At 39.0% G+C, this 19,342-nt stretch overlaps 1 protein-coding gene across 1 annotated transcript in view; it reads left to right on the top strand.

Annotated features, from left to right (window-relative positions):
* The window catches only part of LOC115225645 (deleted in lung and esophageal cancer protein 1-like), a 125,259-nt gene that overhangs the window by 2,108 nt on the left and 103,809 nt on the right, over positions 1-19,342 (top strand). The window contains exons 2-7 of the mRNA XM_036514506.1: positions 540-629; positions 3,055-3,280; positions 4,666-4,816; positions 8,123-8,236; positions 10,197-10,253; positions 14,646-14,836. Coding sequence (XP_036370399.1) covers positions 601-629; positions 3,055-3,280; positions 4,666-4,816; positions 8,123-8,236; positions 10,197-10,253; positions 14,646-14,836 — 768 coding nt within the window. The 5' untranslated portion in view covers positions 540-600. The remainder of the gene's footprint in view (positions 1-539; positions 630-3,054; positions 3,281-4,665; positions 4,817-8,122; positions 8,237-10,196; positions 10,254-14,645; positions 14,837-19,342) is intronic.

Here is a 19,342-nt window from a genome sequence, read left to right as displayed (position 1 = left end):
GTTAGGTAACAGTCTGATTATGTAACTCTGTACTCATCAGAGGTAGCCATTATGCAATGAAACACACGCGCACACATACTCACATATATGCATACACATATACATGCATATCACTGTCCTGTTCTTGTTACCACTTTCACCTTCCGCAAAAATCCCAAATTTCATTTAATTTGCTTTGTGGGAAGGACTGATTAAACAAAGTCATGTATTGTCCTTGCCTCTGAAACATGGAGTAGATGAAACAAGGACAACTGAAAAAGAGGAATATTCTTTATGTGGCATGTCTCGTTTTTTGTTTTTTCATTGTTTGAGAAAAAGTTTGTTTCTATGTTTTTGTCCCTATGTTTCTGTTTCTCATTCTGTTCAACGTTTTTTGATGTCCTGTACCCATATATGCATGTATATATACATATATGTATTTATTTATTTATTATTTATATTATTATATACATATATACTTATATTTATATTTATATCTATCTATACATACATATATATATATGTATATACAGTGACCAATAATATTGGATTTGTTACAGGTTTTCTCGTGGGTGTATCACAGTTACACTTCATTTCCCCTCAATGAGACAGATTTAAACCATGTCAGAACTAGTCCAAGACTCTACTATGTATGTAAACCATGTTTTTTTTGTTATTTTGTTTGTTTTGCCTCTCTGTACAATGCTTTCAGTCTTGCACTTTTAATATCATAGCACTGGATTTCATCCTGCCTTTTGCCACATACAAATCTCAAGCCACAGTTCGGTCATAGTTTGAGCATGTTACCTTCTCCTGATATCTGTTTTCTGTTGTATATTCAATCAAGGATTATCAAAGGAGAAGACAGGCCACAGAACCTGAATATTTACTTTCCCTACATGTTGTATTACACTGTTTCACAGAATCGTTAGCACACCAGGTGAAAAGCTTAGCAGTATTTCGACTGCCGCTATGTTCTGAGTTCAAATTCCACTGAGGTCGACTTTGCCTTTCATTCTTTCGGGGTCGATTAAATAAGTACCAGTTACGCACTGGGGTCGATATAATTGACTTAATCTGTTTGTCCCTTCTGTGTGTAGCCCCTTGTGGGTACTAAAGAAATAAGAAACTTTCCCTACATGTCATATTACACTGTTCCATCTTAATGTTTCCATATATTGTATTGTTTGAACATTTTTACTATTAATGTAACAAATAAATTATGTTCCAACATTAAAAAAAGCCCTCCTGTTACAATATAAATCAGTGACAAGTGTGTACATGCTGTATCACCATCTTCATGCTGGTGACACATTAAAGGTACCTTTGCCAGTGACATGTCAATGGCACCTGTGCCAGCAACACATTAGTAGCACCTGTGCTGGTGACACATTAAAGGCACTTGATCTGGTGACACGTTCAAGGTACCTGTGCTGGCGACACGTTAAAAGCACCCATGCCAGTGACATATTAAAGGTACCCATGCTAGTGATACGTTAAAGGCACCTGTGTCAGTGACACATGAGAGGCACCTGTGATGGTAACACATTAGTGGCACCTGTGCTGGTGACATGTTAAAGGCACCCATGCTGGCAATATGTTAAAGCAGGGAGTCAGACAATTTTTTTAACCCTTTTACCCCAAAATATATTTATTTACACTGACGTTACTCCCTTGATTGTGAAGGCACATGGCTCAGTGGTTAGAGCATCGAGCTTATAATCGTGAGGTTGTGAGTTCGAATCCTGGACCGGGCTGCGTGTTGTGTTCTTGAGCAAGACACTTTATTTCACTTTGCTCCAGTCCACTCAGCTGTAGAAATGAGTTGTGACATCACAGGTGCCAAGCTGTATTGGCCTTTGTCTTTCCCTTGGATAACACTGGTGGTGTGGAGAGGGGAGGCCGGTATGCATGGGCGACTGCTGGTCTTCCATAAACAACCTTGCCATAAACAACAGACACAGATTTACACACACATACTTCTTTCAGTTTCTGTCTACCAAATCCACTTACAAGGTTTTGGTCAGCCCAAGGCTATATTAGAAGACACTTTCCCAAGGTGCCATGCAGTGGGACTGAACCCAGAACCATGTGGTTCGTAAGCAAGCTACTTACCACACAGCCACTCCTACAACTATGAATACAATTACAAATATAAAAAGTATAAAACAAATGTAATAAATATGAATTAATATTCTCATTAGGAAATAAAGGATCTTTCTAGAAACTTTTTCACTTCAAGCTTTGAGAAATGATATCGTTTCATTTTTGTTACAATTACATTAAAATTGGGGCATTTTGATGCCAGAGCAATTTGGATAAAGTCTTCAGGGTTCAATCGATTACCCTGCTTGTTTTTATGTTCATTAGAGTGAAAAATCCTTGTTTGCAAAGGCAGGTTGTTGCAAAAGGCAGCAACTCTTTGATTGCCTCCTCAAAGCCAGAAGAAAGATTTCTGTCGTAACAAGGAACGCATTTTTTATATGATTTTACTTATGTCTAATGAGGTCTCATTAACCCCCAAAATTTCAATTTTACCCCACTTAGGGTGATTTACCCTGGTTTGCCGACTCCTGTGTTAAAAGCCCCCATGCTGGTGACATGTTAAAGGCATCCATGCCAGTGACACATTAAAGGCACCTGTGCTGCTGACACATTAAAGGCACCTATGCTGGTGGCACATTAAAGGCTCCTGTGCCAGTGACATATTAAAGGTACCTGTGCTGGAGGCACATAATAGACACCCAGTTCACTTTTGGAGTGGTTGACATTAGGAAGGGCATCAAGTCATAGAAACCATCTAAGCCGTGACAGCATGAAAAACGGATGCTAAATGACGATGAGGAAGATGACAATGATGATGATGATGATGTAGGCAGACAGGAGAAGTGGTTATTTATCAAAACTGGCCCACTTGGTACTAAGCATTCATTGCTTCTGTGATATGGCCATCTCTGATTGGGAGAGGATTGGATGATGGGGAATACATTGTATGCAACACGTAATACATAATGCCACCGGGTGCAAGGCTTTTCTTTTGCTCTTGATTTTTGCCATGTGGATTTCTATTTGAAGGTGCAATAAAACAAACAAAGACCCGTGTTGCACAGGGTCTGAAAACACCATGCTGTTGCAACGACCGGCCCCTGTTAAGTGTCAAGACATAAACCATGTGCTGACGTCGGCATTGAGGGACATCCTTTCCCAAGACAAACTGTGCATGACAACGGTGGAGAATCTCATCACCTCAAAGGGCAGCAAGGACCCCCACCATGAGAGATATGTAGAATGGTTGAACCAGGTATGTTGAGTGTGGGAGATGGCGTGGTTGGCAGCCCTCACTTTTGGCAAATTGTTTTTGTTTCTTTTTTACTTTGTATTATGGTACTACTACTAACACCACCACCATAACCACAACAACTGCTACTGCTGCTACTACTACTACTACTACTACTACTAACACCACCACCACAACAACTGCTACTGCTACTACTACTATTAACACCACCACAACCACAACTGCTACTACTACTACTACTACTACTACTAACACCACCACAACTACAACAACTACTATTGCTACTACTACTACTACCACTACCACAACCACTACTACTACTACCACTACTACTACTACTACTACCACAACTACTTCTACTACTACTACTAAAACTACCACAACCACAACAACTACTATTGCTAATACTACTACTAACACCACCACAACCACAACTGCTACTACTACTACTACTACTAACACCACCACCACCACAACCACAACAACTACTATTGTTAATACTACTACTACCACCACCACAGCCACAACTACTACTACTACTACTACCACAACTACTTCTACTACTACTATAACCACAACAACTACTATCACAGGTACAACTCACTTTTGCCAGCTGAGTGGACTGGAGCAATGTGGAATAAAGTGTCTTGCTCAAGGACACAATATGTTGCCAGGAATTGAACTTATGACCTTATGATTGTGATCCAAATGCCTCTAACCAGTGAGCCATGCACCATCACTAACCTCTATAATCATCACCAAACCACTGTTACTACCACCATCAAGAATGTCATCTCACAGCACACACACACACACACACACACACACACACACACACAAATGTATTTCTTTCTTTTATCCTTTTACTTGTTTCAGTCATTTGACTGTGGCCATGCTGGAGTACCGCCTTTAGTCAAGTAAATCGACCCCAGGACTTATTCTTTGTAAGCTTAGTACTTATTCTATCAGTCTCTTTTGCCGAACCGCTAAGTTACAGGGACGTAAACACACCAGCATCGGTTGTCAAGCGATGTTGGGGTGACAAACACACACACACAAACTCACATATATATATATACATATACATATATACGACGGGCTTCTTTCAGTTTCCGTCTACCAAATCCACTCACAAGGCTTTAGTTGGCCCGAGGCTATAGTAGAAGACACTTGCCCAATGTGCCACACAGTGGGAATGAACCTGGAACCATGTGGTTGGTAAGCAAGCTACTTACCACACAGCCACTCCTACGCCTATCTCTGTGTATATATACACACATACAATAACTTATTGTCTTTATCTGCTTTTTTATTGTTTTATTTCTGTTTCCTTTTCTTCCCCCTTTTCTCCTCCCCACCACCACCACCACCACCACCATCCTTGGAAGGTTTGTAAAGAGAGAGAGAAGAGACTGTCCCAGATCTCGATGCTGGAACGCCATCTGATGCAGGTTCAAGCTCGGGTAGTCTCAGCAGATGAAAGGATGTTAAACACCTTTAAAAGTTTTGGAGGGCACGAGACCCTGGATATTCCCAAAGGTAAGAAAATAACAAACAGTTGTTGTTGTTGTTGTTCAGCCCAAGGTCTGCCCTGATCGAGCAGATATATAACAATAAAATATTTCCAGTCCTTGATGTATACAAAGAAGGCTGGAGGGTCACATTTGAAATACCTTTCATTACCTGTCATACACTGGAGCACCAAGGTGGCAGAACCATTAGCACACCAGACAAAATGGTTAGTGTCTTTACATTCTGAGTTCAAATTCTGCTGAGGCCAACTTTACCTTTCATCCTTCTGGGGTTGATAAAATAAGTACCAGTTGAACATTGGGGTTGATATAATCAAGTTACCCCTCCCCCGAAGTTGCTGGCCTTGTGCTAAAATTTGAAACCATTATTATTATATTATTATTATTATTACTACTATTGAGTGAGAGAGCAGTGCATGCCATCAAAGTGACACTGGGGTAAAATATACGAAGCCCAGTATACCCATCATGACTACCCGTCTGATAAGGGTACACTAGGCACATGCATCACAACCATATGTGCGCGACATGGTGATCTCATATCAAGATAAGCAGCACATGACCTTGCAGGTGGGGCCCAGTTAGAATTTTCTTCAGGTTGAGTAGCCCATCCCGCTCAAAAGGTCCCTGAATAAGGGTTGTTTAAGGATGTTGAAAGAACCACCCATGTTTCCAGAGGTGAATTATTCAAACCCCAAAGAATCCCTCTCAACACATGGCTATGATGCTCCCCCACTACTTCTGCTCGTGATCAGAGATGCACATATCGTCAGCCACTAAGGGACATGATCAACTGGTTAAGGTCAAACAACTGACAAGCAAATCTGTGGTATTGAGCAGAATTATTAATATTATTGTTATTATTATTATTATTATTCAGTAGTTTTATTTTTATAGCGTGCTTTCACTTCACTACCGAGCGCAGCTCTGTGTGCCTTGGGTATGTGCTGTGATTTGTTGTGTTGCTCTGATGGTTATTGTATGGAAAGTGTTCTGCGTAGGATGTGTGCAGTGCCTAGTAGTGCAATTTTCTGTATGTTATATGTGTTTGTAAGTCCTGGTGTTTTTGTTATGTATTTGTCTGAATATTTTTTTATCATGCCTAATGCTCCTACTATGATAGGAATTGTTTCTGTTTTTAGATTCCACATTCTGGTTACCTCTATTTCCAGGTCTTTGTATTTTGAGAGTTTCTCCATTTCTTTTAGAGACACGTCATCTTCCGGTATTGATACATCAATTAGAAAGCATTTTTTTCCTTCATGATCTCTGACAATATTATTATTATTATTATTATTATTATTATTATGGGTTACATTGGGTGCTTGCTTCCCAACCACATGGTTCCAGGTTCAGTCCCATTGCATGTCATCTTGGGCAAGTGTCTTCTACTACAGCCTCGAACTGACCATAGCCTTGTGAGTGGATTTGGTAGAGGGAAACTGAAAGAAGCCTGGCCTGTGTGTGTGTGTGTGTCTTTCTGTCTGTGTTTTCCCCCCCCCCATTGCATGACAACAATATTTTTATAGTTAGGAATGGGGACGAGGGATTCCAAAGACATAGTCTTCAGCAAGGCTGTACCAACAGTTAAAGAAAGATTTTGTAGAGAGAGAAAGAGTGGGGCGGAGAGGGAGAAGGAGAGAGAGTGGGTGCGAGAGGGAGAGGGAGGGGTAGGAATTAAGAGATGTTATCAACAGGAGTGTGATACAAATGAATTGCTGTTTATAATATCTAATAACATTTAAGGGCCCACAATGAAGCATCTCCAATACACTCCATAGGGTTACTGGAAAGTGGAAGGGCATTGAGCAGTGGCAGCTTTGCCAAATGACACATAAGTGTCTGTCTACAGAAGTAGCAGCCTCCAGCTTGAGATGAGTTGGACTGGAATGATCCTTCTAACCCATGTCAGCATGGATAATGGAAGTAAAGCCAATGAGGATAGGTACAGTAGAGGACATGTGGTTAAGAATCTTGCTTCCTAACCATGTGATATTGAGTTCAGTCCCACTGCATGGCACCTTGGGGAAAGAGTCATCAACTATCATCCCGGGTCAACAGATGCCTCGTGAATGAATTTCATAGATAGAAACTGTGTAGAAGCCCTAAAGCTATAAGATGGCTCACTGGCAGAAACGTTAGCACGCTGGGTGAAATGCTTAGCAGTATTTCGTCTGCCGTTACTTTCTGAGTTCAAATTCTGCCGAGGTCACTTTGCCTTTCATCCTTTCGGGGTCGATAAATTAAGTGCCAGTTACTAACTGGGGTCAATGTAATTGACTTAATGACTTTGTCTATCCTTGTTGGTCCCCTCTGTGTTTAGCCCCTTGTGGGTAGTAAAGAAATAAGAAACTGTGTCAAAGCCCATCATAAATATATGTGTGTGTATTGGTGTTTGGCTGTACACAAGAAGACCGTACCCTGCAGCGGAAGTGTTATAACCAATCCTGAAGGTGGTGTAAGGCACTCATAGTGGTACCATGTTGGGCCAAACTTGTGCAGTGTCATGTAAATATGCCAGTGTCGTGCCACAAAAAAATGCCTGTGTGGTGTCACGTAAAAGCACCCAGCACACAGTGTAAAGTGGTTGGTGTTTGGAAGAGCATCCAGCTGTAGAAACCATTCCAGATCAGACAGGAGTCTGGTGCAGCCCCACCACCCAACTTGCCAGCTCAGGTCACACTGTCCAACCCATGCCAGCATGGGAAATGGACTTTAAATGATGTGTGTGTGACTGCATCCTTACCTTGATATTGGGCAATAGATTAAAAACAGGTGTTGCTGCCATTCAGGCTGAATTTTTCATTTCCAGTTTTCAGTGAAAAATCCAACTGGCCATGGGGAAATATTACCTTGCTTGGATTTAGTGCCAGAAAGGGTACCCAGCTGTAGATAATCTGTTGTTTGTTCCTTCTCGAGCCATGCCTGGCTCTTAAAGGCTGGTTTCCTTCGCGTTTAGGTTCCCTACCTGGACCGGTCGCCGGTCCATCGCAGGTGAGCTGCAAGTGGAGAAGGAAAGAGTGAGAGAAAGTTGTGGCGAAAGAGTCAGCAGAAGTTCACTATTATCTTCTGCCAGAACCGCATGGAGCTTAGGGGTTTCGCTCATAAATACACACATCGTTTGGTCTGAGATTTGAACCCGCGATCCCTCAACCGCAAATCCGCTGCTCTAACTACTAGGCTATGTACCTCCACGTAGATGATCTACCTCAACAAATTCAGTCTTAAGCACAGAAAGGTGAATGTTAAAAAGACAATGATTAAATTTTTTTGTTTGTTTAGTAATTAAATCTCATTTCCTGTATCTTTTCAGGATTTTCCTGCTACCGGTCATATGTTAATTCCAGGTTACTCAAAGAAAATGGTCTGATTGTTCCAGATGATTATTTAAAAGATGAAATGACAGAGATTTCCAAAAAATTACTGAGTAAGGGTTTTTAATCGTTTCTCTTCTTTTCAAAATGTCTTTGAGAATTCTTCACTACTTTTGAAATATTTTGTACGTGTTTGTTCCAGTTTGGTAGACTGGCAGATACATGCATACAGACATCAGAAAGGAAAAAGAGAAAAGTACAGAGAAAGAAAAAAAAAATCAACAAAGTTCTTTTTTCGTCTAAAATATACTCTCCTTCATTTTCTACAAGGCCCCTTTTCCAAAATTCACTTCTCCGTGATGAAAAATATTCCTCCAGTACTGTTCTGACCTCGTCTATAGAATTAATATTTTTCTGTCCAAATGATTTTGAAGACTGCAGAATAAATAATAACCAGATAGGGCAATGTCCAGCGAATATGGTGGGTGGAACAAAAAAGGCTCATTTGTGAGATGTGACAGCAAAGAAGAGCACACATTCACTCTCTGTGCACAATTAGACTCGGAAAGTTTTTGAGGAACCCATTGACCCAATTTGATGACTTTTCCAATGGCATGAAGGTGTTGATGAATGATTGACTGACCAAATCCAGGCTTCTCTGCTAGTTCCTCAACACTTACAATGGATTTTGTTTCACCAGGGTTTGCAAGATGTGCTCAGAGAGCTCTACTGATCTTTCAGGATGAGGCTTGTCTTCTAGTCTGTAGATTCCAGCTCAGAATTTCCGGAAGCACCGTTGATACTGGATTACACTTATTGTCTGATCCCCAAATACTGCATTAATATTCCTCACACTTTCCATTGCATTGTTGCCTCTATTGAACACAAAAAGCAAAATATGCCAAATATGCTCCTTTGTCACTTTCATTATAGCTTTGAAAAATAACTGTTAAAATCAAACTGCACTCTTCAAGACTTGTACTAAGAATAAGGACAAGGTAAAATTACTACCTGCTTTTATAGCAAGTTGATGCAGGGAGTTTATCCCATTCCTCTCTGACTTTTAGTTCATGCAACTGAAAAAACCACATTATTTATGGGATGATCCACTACAACAATTTATGTGTGTGCTTCTATGTGTGCGTGTGTGGTCGTATGTATGTGTGTGTGTGTGTGTGGTTGTATGTCTGTGTGTAGATGAATTGTATCTGTAGATAAATTCGCTGGATATGTATGTATGCAAAGGTACATGAAGCCCAGTTACAACTACAGCTGGCTATTGCTGGTAAAGGTTTTAGCTGCCAATTCTGTACAAGACATTGCAGATCTTTAGCTGGGCGAAAAAATTATGTTCAATCACAGCACCATTAACAGTTAAGCCTCGTTATGACCATACTCAATAACGAGGAGGCAGCTCTCATGTATACTCTTTACTCCTTTACTTGTTTCAGTCATTTGACTGCGGCCATGCTGGAGCACTGCCTTTAGTCGAGCAAATCAACCCCAGGACTTATTCCTTGTAAGCCTAGTACTTAGTCTATTGGTCTGTTTTGCCGAACTGCTAAGTTACGGGGACATAAACCCACCAGCACTGCTTATCAGCGATGTTGCGACTGATACATACATACAGGTGCAGGAGTGGCTGTATGGTATGTATATGTGTGTGTCTGTGTTTCTCTTCTCAACGTCACTTGACAACCGATGCTGGTGTGTTTACGTCCCCGTAACTTAGCGGTTCGGCAAAAGAGGCCGATAGAATAAGTGCTAGGCCTACAAAGAATAAGTCCTGGGGTCGATATGCTTGACTTAAGGCAGTGCTCCAGCATGGCCGCAGTCAAATGACTGAAACAAGTAAAAGAGTAAAAAGAGAGAGGGTTGTGGCCTTTGCCTGGGTGGGACTTTCAATCAGACGATGGCAATACTTGAACATGGGTTTGCAGTTATCATCATGTATGTATGTTTGTATGGATGCATGTATGTAGTTGTGGGAGACTCTGTGTGTGTGTGTGTGTGTTGTGTCATTTAAACAAGACCTATTTATCTTATAAAACAAGGTTTGTTTCTTAACTCTAGAGTCTCCAACCAAGAGATTCTCAAGATACAAGGATCGAACAGCATTACCTCAACGAGGTAAGTATATATTATATATTTACATTCTTATAATGCTATACATTCTTACACAAACCAGTATATATAATATTTTCCATTATATCATTATACACTCTTACACAAACCTGGTTTACATAATAAATTTTTAGTTCTTCATCATGTTCAACACACACAAACCACATACAGTAATGCTTCAATATAGAAGTTAATCTCTTCCTGATGATCACTCATAAAGCAAAACTTGTAAAGCAGAAATGACATTTTATGCCGTCATTTTGCTCTCTCACTGTGTAGATATGTCAGAACCAGTGTTGCCACATGTTGTGATGTTGTCACACACATAAAATGGCTGTTTAACCTTTTTAGATTTATTATAAAATAAAACTTGTAAACCCAGGGTCTTGTAAAGTGGCTCCTTGTAAAGTGAGGGGTTACTGTATATAAATTCTTCAAAATTAATTGTGGCATTATTTTTATAATTCATTGAAACAAAATCAGTAAATTTCAACAGAAATATGGTAACAAAAGGTTTAGTCTTTCAGAGACAGATCTTATAAATTATTCACCTGTGTCAGTGTCACAAAAAATGCACCCAGAGCATAAAGTGTTTGGCATTAGAAAGGGCATTTGGCCATAGAAATTATGCCAAAGCAGACAGCTGGTGTCTCCACAGCTCCCCAGCTGACCAACACCTGTCAAGCCGTCCAACCCATGCCAACATAGAAAACAGACATTAAATGATGATGATAATGATGACAGTCTCCTTATAATTCTATTTATTTTGCGAAGGCAGTGAGCTAGCAGAAATGTTAGCTTGCTGGCGAAATGCTTAGCGGTATTTCATCTGCCTTTGTGTTCTGAGTGCAAATTCCGCTGAGGTCGACTTTGCCTTTCATCCTTTTGGGGTCGATAAATAAAGTACCAGTTGAACACTGGGGTTGATGTAATTGACTAGCCTCCTCCCCCAAAATTTCAGGCCTTGTGCCTAGGGATGAAAAGAATTCTGTTTATTTTGGGGCAAAATCCTATTATTTTGTATCTTTTCTCTTTTTAGACTGGGGCCATGAATTTTTAGTGAAATGAATTGACCCCAGAACTTATTTTTTAAGCCTGGTACTCATTCACTTATTCTATGTTTTTTTTGCTGAACTGCAAAGTTAGGGGTGTGTAAACACACTAACACCAGTTGTCAAGTGGTGATGGGGGGGACAAATGCAGACACACCCATAGACGTATATATATATATATATATATATACTATCAGTATCGCCCAGCGTTGTGGTTTGTTTAGACCCTTTAGAATTGGAATTTTTGAAAAGTAAAAATTTGGCAGTGTGTAGGTGAAATACACCGAAAAATGGCGACACAGCAGGCAAAAGATCGTAAAAAATAGGGATTTTCATAGAAAAAAGGCACCTTTTTGATGTAAATAATTTTTGGTGTTAACAAGGTCCGATTTGAATTTTTTCTTCTAGGGAAGGAAGAGTTAGCGTCCTTCTATCATACTCTCATATATATATATATGTATATATGTATATATGTATATATATATATATATATACATACATATATATATGATGATATATATATATATATTAATACGAAAAAACCCTCCAGGCTACATCCTGAAAAGTAATTTCTTTGACGAATTTCTACAATGTTTACGACGATTCGTGTTTTTATATCTTAATTTTTTATTTTTCATACAATTTACGCATGCTTGCACGCATGGTGAACACAGTTCACGTCAAACAGCTGACTATTCAATGCATGGGATAAGGCCTAAACAAACACATTATCAATTTTTGCACTTGCGAGATGAATTTCGAAACAGAAATAGCGCAGTTCAATTTTCATTCGCCTAAACTCTAAGTGACCCACTTTTGGTGGGTCTATGATTTGTTGGCTAGGAGGAGATGTGCCGGGAAGTTAAACACACAGACACACAAGTTGAGTTTTATATATATAGATATCTGATAGGCTTCTTTCAGTTTCCATCTCGCAGACCCACTCACAAAGCTTTGGTAGGCCCAAGGATATAGTAAAAGACACTTGCCCACGGTGCCATGCAGTGGGACTGAACCTGGAACCATGTGGTTAGGAAGCAAGCTTCTTACCACACAACCATATAAATTCTTTTATTCTTTCAGTCATTTGACAGTGGTCATGCTGGAGCACTGCCTTAAAGGGTTTTAGTCAAAGAAATCAAACTCAGGACTTATTCTATGTAAGCCTAGTACTTATTCTATCGGTCTCTTTTGCAAAAGTTACAGGGACATAAACGCATCAACATCGGTTGTCAAGCTATAGGAGGTGGACAAACACAGACATACATAAATATATATACATATATATATATTTCTTTATTGCCCACAAGAGGCTAAACATAGAGGGGACAAAGAAGAACAGACAAAGGGATTAAGTCGATTACATCGACCCCAGTGCGTAACTGGTACTTAATTTATCGACCCCGAAAGGATGAAAGGCAAAGTCGACCTCGGCGGAATTTGAACTCAGAACGTAAAGACAGATGAAATACTGCTAAGCATTTCGCTCGGCGTGCTAACGTTTCTGCCAGCTACGATAGGCTTCTTTCAATTTCCGTCTACAAAATCCACTCACAAGGCTTACCCAAAGTGCTACGCAGTGGGACTGAACCTGGAACCATGTGGTTGGTAAGCAAGCTTCTTACCACACAGCCATGCCTGTGTCTTTGTCATATCTTTAACAAAAATCCACTGATTCTGTGCTCAATCAATCAACCTTTAATATGGCTGAGCAACCAATCACAATCAGCTGGGAATCTCAATATGGTTTGTGCTGTTCATCATTTTGACCACTGAGTCCAAAATCAAGTCAAATCAGACCGGAACCTGGTACAGCTCTGCAGCTAACCAGTGGCAGTCAAAGTGTCTGTCCAATGCCAGCATGGAAAACAGATGCTAAATGATGATGATGATGATGATGGTACTGCTGGTGGTGGTGATGGTGGTGGTATGGTGGTGGTGATGATGGTTGTGAGACCTGTGTTCAGGTTAGTTTCCCTGAGCAACCCTCTCACCCTTGTATGCCAATCAGTCGCAAGCTTACCCATTTTCAGCTGAGTGAACTGAAGCAACGAAGGCACATGGCTAGAGGTTAGGGCATTCATCTCACAACCGTAAGGTCATGAGTTCAATTCCCGGCAATGCATTGTATCCTTGAGCAAGGTACTTTATTTCACATTGCTCCAGTCCATTCGGCTGGCAAAAATGTGTTGTACCTGTATTTCAAAGGGTCAGATTTGTCACACTCTGTGTCACACTGAACCTCCCTGAGAACTACATTAAGAGTACACATGTCTGTGGAGTGCTCAGCCACTTGCATGTTAACTTCATGAGCAGGCAGGAGTGGCTGTGTGGTAAGAAGCTTGCTTATGAACCACATGGTTCTAGGTTCAGTCCCACTGCATCTTGGGCAAGTGTTTTCTACCATAGCCTCGGGTCGACCAAAGCCTTGTGAGTGGATTTGGTAGACAGAAACTGAAAGAAGCCTGTCGTATATATGTATATATATATTTATATATATATATATCACGTGATCACGTGACCGACCAGACCGTCAGATGTTACACATCGCTGGTCACAATGCTTTCGTATTGTTTTAGCCTTCGAATGACGCCACCCCGCTGGCTAAGCGAGCAGGCCAACAGAAGAAAGAGTGGGAGAAAGAGTGGTGAAAGAGTACAGCAGGGATCACCACCCCCTGCCGGAGCCTCATGGAGCTTTTAGGTGTTTTCGCTCAATAAACACTCACAACACCCGGTCTGGGAATCGAAACCACGATCCTGCGACCGCGAATCTGCTGCCCTAACCACTAGGCCATTGCGCCTCCACACACACACATATATATATATATATATATATATGTGTGTGTGTGTGTGTGTGTGTGTGTGTGTGTATATGTTTGTGTGTCTGTGTTTGTCCCCCATCATTGCTTGACAACTGATGCTGGTGTGTTTACGTCCCCGTAAAAAGAAATCGATAGAATAAGTACTAGGCTTACAAAGAATAAGTCCTGAGGTTGACTAAAGGCAGTGTTCCAGCATGGCCACAGTAAACTGACTGAAACAAGTAAAAGAGTAAAAGAGTAAAAGGCTGTTCCATTGATCAGATCAACTGGAACCCTTGTAATCAGAACAGACAGAAACACGAAACAAAGTGTTTTACTCAAGACCTCAACACAAAACCAGTCTGGAAATCGAAACCATGATCCCACAATTGTGAGCGCAACAGCCTGACGACTAGGCCACTTGCTAGGGGTCTACAGCACCAAAATATTCCCCTCCTTTTTAGTCACTCTTAAACTCCAGACAGACATGACCACAACACCAACAACACTCTGCTGATCCCATTTTCTCTCAATTCTTTTCAGTCAGAAATGACCCAAGTTATCTGCAAACAACCGCATCATGGCTCCACCATAATTATGAGAAATCAAGGGTATATTCAGATGCATTAGCAAAGAAACTCTTTTCATCAAGTCTTGATAAATTGAATCTCTCAACTCCGGATTTCTCTCTACCAGCTGCAAGGAAAAGTATAACCATCGTTGAAAAACCAAATGTAATATGTTTTTTTTCACAGGCTTTATCTCTTGTTGTTGTTGTTATCCTATCCATCTTTCTTCTCCACCCACTATTCTTGGGAGTGGGGATCATTGTGGGGTCGGGTTCTATATCTGGTACTATCAGAATCAACCAGCTGGATCCCCAATTGTGGCTGTTAACTATGACTGTCTTTCATCTTTTTATCTTTTACTTGTTTCAGTCATTGGACTGCAGCCATGCTGGGGCACCATCTCGGAGAATTTTTAGCCAAATGAATTAATCCCACTACTTAGTTATTTTTTATTAAAGCATGGCACTTATTTTTTTGGTCTCTTTTGCCAAACCATTAAGTTACGGGAATGTAAACACGTCAGCACCAGTTGCCAGGCAACAGTAAGGGACAAACACAGGCACAAAGAAATACACACATGGTTACATATGTACGTACGTACATACATACATACATACATACATACATACATACATACATACATATATACATACATACATACATACATACATACATACATCAGGTTGAATAAAAGCTAAGCAACGTTTTGAATCATGAAGAATTGTGTACTGGATTTTTGCAGAGTTTTGAATTTTTTTAAACAGTTTTTTGCAATTGTTTCATAATACAGACATAGACTTGCCCAGCGGCATCAATAAATTAACATTGATATTTTTTGCACCGTTGTTACAATCATCTGAAATGGAACTGTCAAAGTACGATATTCGAGCAATTTTGCTATTCAACTTCAAAAAAGGACATAAAGCAGTTGAAACTGCTCCCAATATCAATGAAATGTTTGGTGAGGAAATGACCAGTGAGGGGTCAGCTTGAAAATGGTTTAAACGATTTCGCAGTGGATACCTGAGCCTTGAAGATTGTGAGCATAGTGGACACGCATCTGTCATTGACAACAATCAATTAAAGACCGTCATCAAGAAAGATCCACGTAAAACCACTCGAGAACTGGCAAAAGAACTTCTAGTTAGCCAGAAAACTGCCTGCAACCATTTGCATGCGATCAGAAAATCAAATAAGCTTGACAAATGGGTACCGCATGATTTGAATGAAAATCAGAAAATGCGCAGATATGAAATTTGCTCGTTGCTTCTTCTCTGTAACCAGACCAATCCATTTCTCGACTGTATTGTAACTTGCAGTGAAAAGTGGATTCTGTATAATAATAAAAAATGTTCTTCACAGTGGCTGGACCAAAATGAAGCACCAAAAACCTTCCCTAAACCCGAGCTCTTCAAAAAGAAGGTTATGGTGACTGTTTGGTGGTGTACTGCTGGACTCATCCACTATAACTTCTTAAAACCCAGAAAAACCATTACTGTAAAAACATATAGCCATGAAATTGCCAAAATGAATGAAAAAACTGCTACCCCTCCATGCCAGACTGGTCAACAGAAGAGGACTAATCATTCTTCATGACAATGCTTGACCACACATTTCCCTAATGACGCTCCAGAAGTTGAGGGAACTTGGCTACAAAGTTCTTCCCCACCCAGCTTATTCCTCACACCTTTCTCCTACCGACTACCACTTTTTCAAGCACCTTGATGGTTTCCTGTGAGAGGAGGAGTTAAAAAATCAAACCGATGCTGAAAGTGCGTTCAAACAGTTCCAGATTTTTATGTTACCAGAATAAACAAACTTGTAACTCGTTGGCAAAAATGTGTTGATTGTAATGGCACTTACTTTAATGATTAAAATCTCCGCATTGTTGGAATATATTGTGATGAATTTCATGCTTCAAAACGTTACTCAGCCTGATAAATTATTAAGGTGGCCATATGCAATTTACAACCGAAAGGCAACAGGTATAGTGGTCACTAAAGTAACTGAGGCTGCTAGTAAGCACTCGCATTGCTAGAAATAAGAGTCAAAACAACTCTCAGCCATGTGAGAGCACTTTTCTACTTTTCTAATGACTGACAAGGGAGACAGGCACCCTCCTTAAAAGCGAGATGGAGTCATACCAGTGCTGATTTCAGATTTGTTTCATCTTCATCCGTAACCCATTACTCCGTCGCCGAGGGTTAAAGAACTTAACTCACCCAGTCAGCCTTATACAGAATACCATAGGAAACATTGACTGATCTAAAAATGGTGAAGTGAGAATTATAAATTATTAAGGTTGCTATTTGCAATTTACAACCAAAAGCCAACAACTATGGTTGTCACTAAGGTAGAGGCAATTATGATGTGGATAAACAAATTAGATTTATTAAATGTAACAGTTTGTGTATGAAATGCAAAATATGTATATATGTATATATATGTATCCATGGAAAATAAGAGAAAGCAAATGGGGGAAACTTTGAGACAATGAGACAATGTATAAATATATAGATATTCATATTAATATTGGCACAAGGCACTTAGTCTATCAGTCTCTTTTGCTGAACCACTAAGTTACAGGGATGTAAACACACCAACATTGGTTGTCAATTGATAGTGGAGTACAAACACACACACATACACACACACACACACACACACACACACACAACACACATGTTATATACACTTTTACTCTCTTTTACTTGTTTCAGTCATTTAACTGCGGCCATGCTGGAGTACCGCCTTTAGTTGAGCAAATCGACCCCAGGACTTATTCTTTGTAAGCCTAGTACTTATTCTATCGGTCTCTTTTGCTGAACCGCTAAGTTACGGGGACGTAAACACACCAGCACTGCTTGTCAAGCGATGTTGGATGGACAAACACACACACAAAATTATATATATATATATATATATATATATATATATATATATATATATATATATGTTATTAGATAGTAGACAGTAGTTCCACAATGTATCTTTTCAGTTCTTATAAAGAAAAGCAGCAATTAAAAGATAAAGCTTCATTTATATATCAATAATAGATCAATAATAAAATAACAGATACAAAAACGAAACATGCAATATATATATATATATCGTTGCTATTATGTTAACCTGTTGTATGTCCAAATTTTCAATATTTATTTTCGATTGCAATAGCTGATTCTTTTGGTCAAACTCTCATATCTCCAGTTGCTTCAGATGCCAAGGTATCCTTTTCTACTCTAGGCACAAGGCCTGAAATTTTGGGGGAGAGGTCAATCGATTAGATCGACCCTAGTATGCAACTGATACTTAATTTATCGACTCCAAAAGGATGAAAGGCCAAGTCGACCTTGGCAGAATTTGAACTCAAAACGTAAAGACAGATGAAATACAGCTATGCATTTTGCCCAACGTGCTAATGTTTCTGCCAGCTTACTGTCTTTTGGTTCTTTTGGTCAAACTATCGTATCTCCAGCTGCTTAAGATGCCAAAATATCAAAAATTGTCAAAGTGTAGTACAATGGTTTTGCTGTGGACTGGTGAAACTACTTTTTCGTTTTCTGGAAAAAGCAATGTTTTGGACTTATGACATTTTTGCATAATAGCAACAATATATATTATATATATATATATATATATATAATATATATATATAATATATATATATATATATATATATATATATATATATATATATAATATATATATATATAATATATATATATATATGTATACATATATATATGTATGTATATATGTATATATATATATATAATAATAATAAATATTAGGGAATAAATCCAAATTTACAGGGAAAAATCAGATTTAGGATTGAATCCAATTTTATAGTAAAATATAATATAATATTAATTAGAGACAAAACCACTATTATGCAAATCAAACAAAGAAAGACTTAATCCAATACATAAAAAAATTTTATGTATTGGATTAAGTCTTTCTTTGTTTGATTTGTCTCTAATTAATATTATATTATATATATATATATATATATATATAGGTTATGAGAAGTAATGGTGTCATTGAGACCCAAAGATGTCAGGTAATGCTGAATAAGTGCTACAGATGGACCATAGTTAAGTTCCAGGTTTGGTGATTATGTGAATAAGGGGTTCAACGTTGGTCATATGTCATCGTGTGTATATAAAAAATTTTTTTTCGTAATGGGATAAAAAACCAAGGCTTTGCAGATTTTAGAACATTTATAGATAGAAGGTCTTACAGCTGTTTCTAGGATATTTATTATATCCCTTCATCATAGATGGTGTGAGAGGATGGTTTAGTAATAGTTAATTTAGATAAGATACAAAATAGAGAGTGAGGTGGAGGAAAGAAAATAGATGTGAGATATGTAGAGATATTGTATTTGTAGATCCATTTTTTTTTTTGGCAGAATGTATATATATAATATTCCAATACCTCATGAGTAAAATCCAATAGCATTTAAAATTGGTCATTCCAAGTTTAGAGTTTATAGACAGTGTTATTGAATCAAGGGTTTTATTTAAAGTGACCTTAAATAAAACGTTGCTCGGGTTTGTTTCGACCTGCTGGAATTGGAATTTATGAAAAGTAAAAATTTTGCATTATGTAGCTTGTTATTGTGTTCAAGTGAACATTTTGCTGGTTGAAATACACCGAAAAGTGGCGACA

Source organism: Octopus sinensis, linkage group LG28 (assembly GCF_006345805.1).
Source record: "Octopus sinensis linkage group LG28, ASM634580v1, whole genome shotgun sequence".
Classification (NCBI taxonomy): domain Eukaryota; kingdom Metazoa; phylum Mollusca; class Cephalopoda; order Octopoda; family Octopodidae; genus Octopus; species Octopus sinensis.
This window is presented reverse-complemented; position numbering and strand designations above follow the sequence as displayed.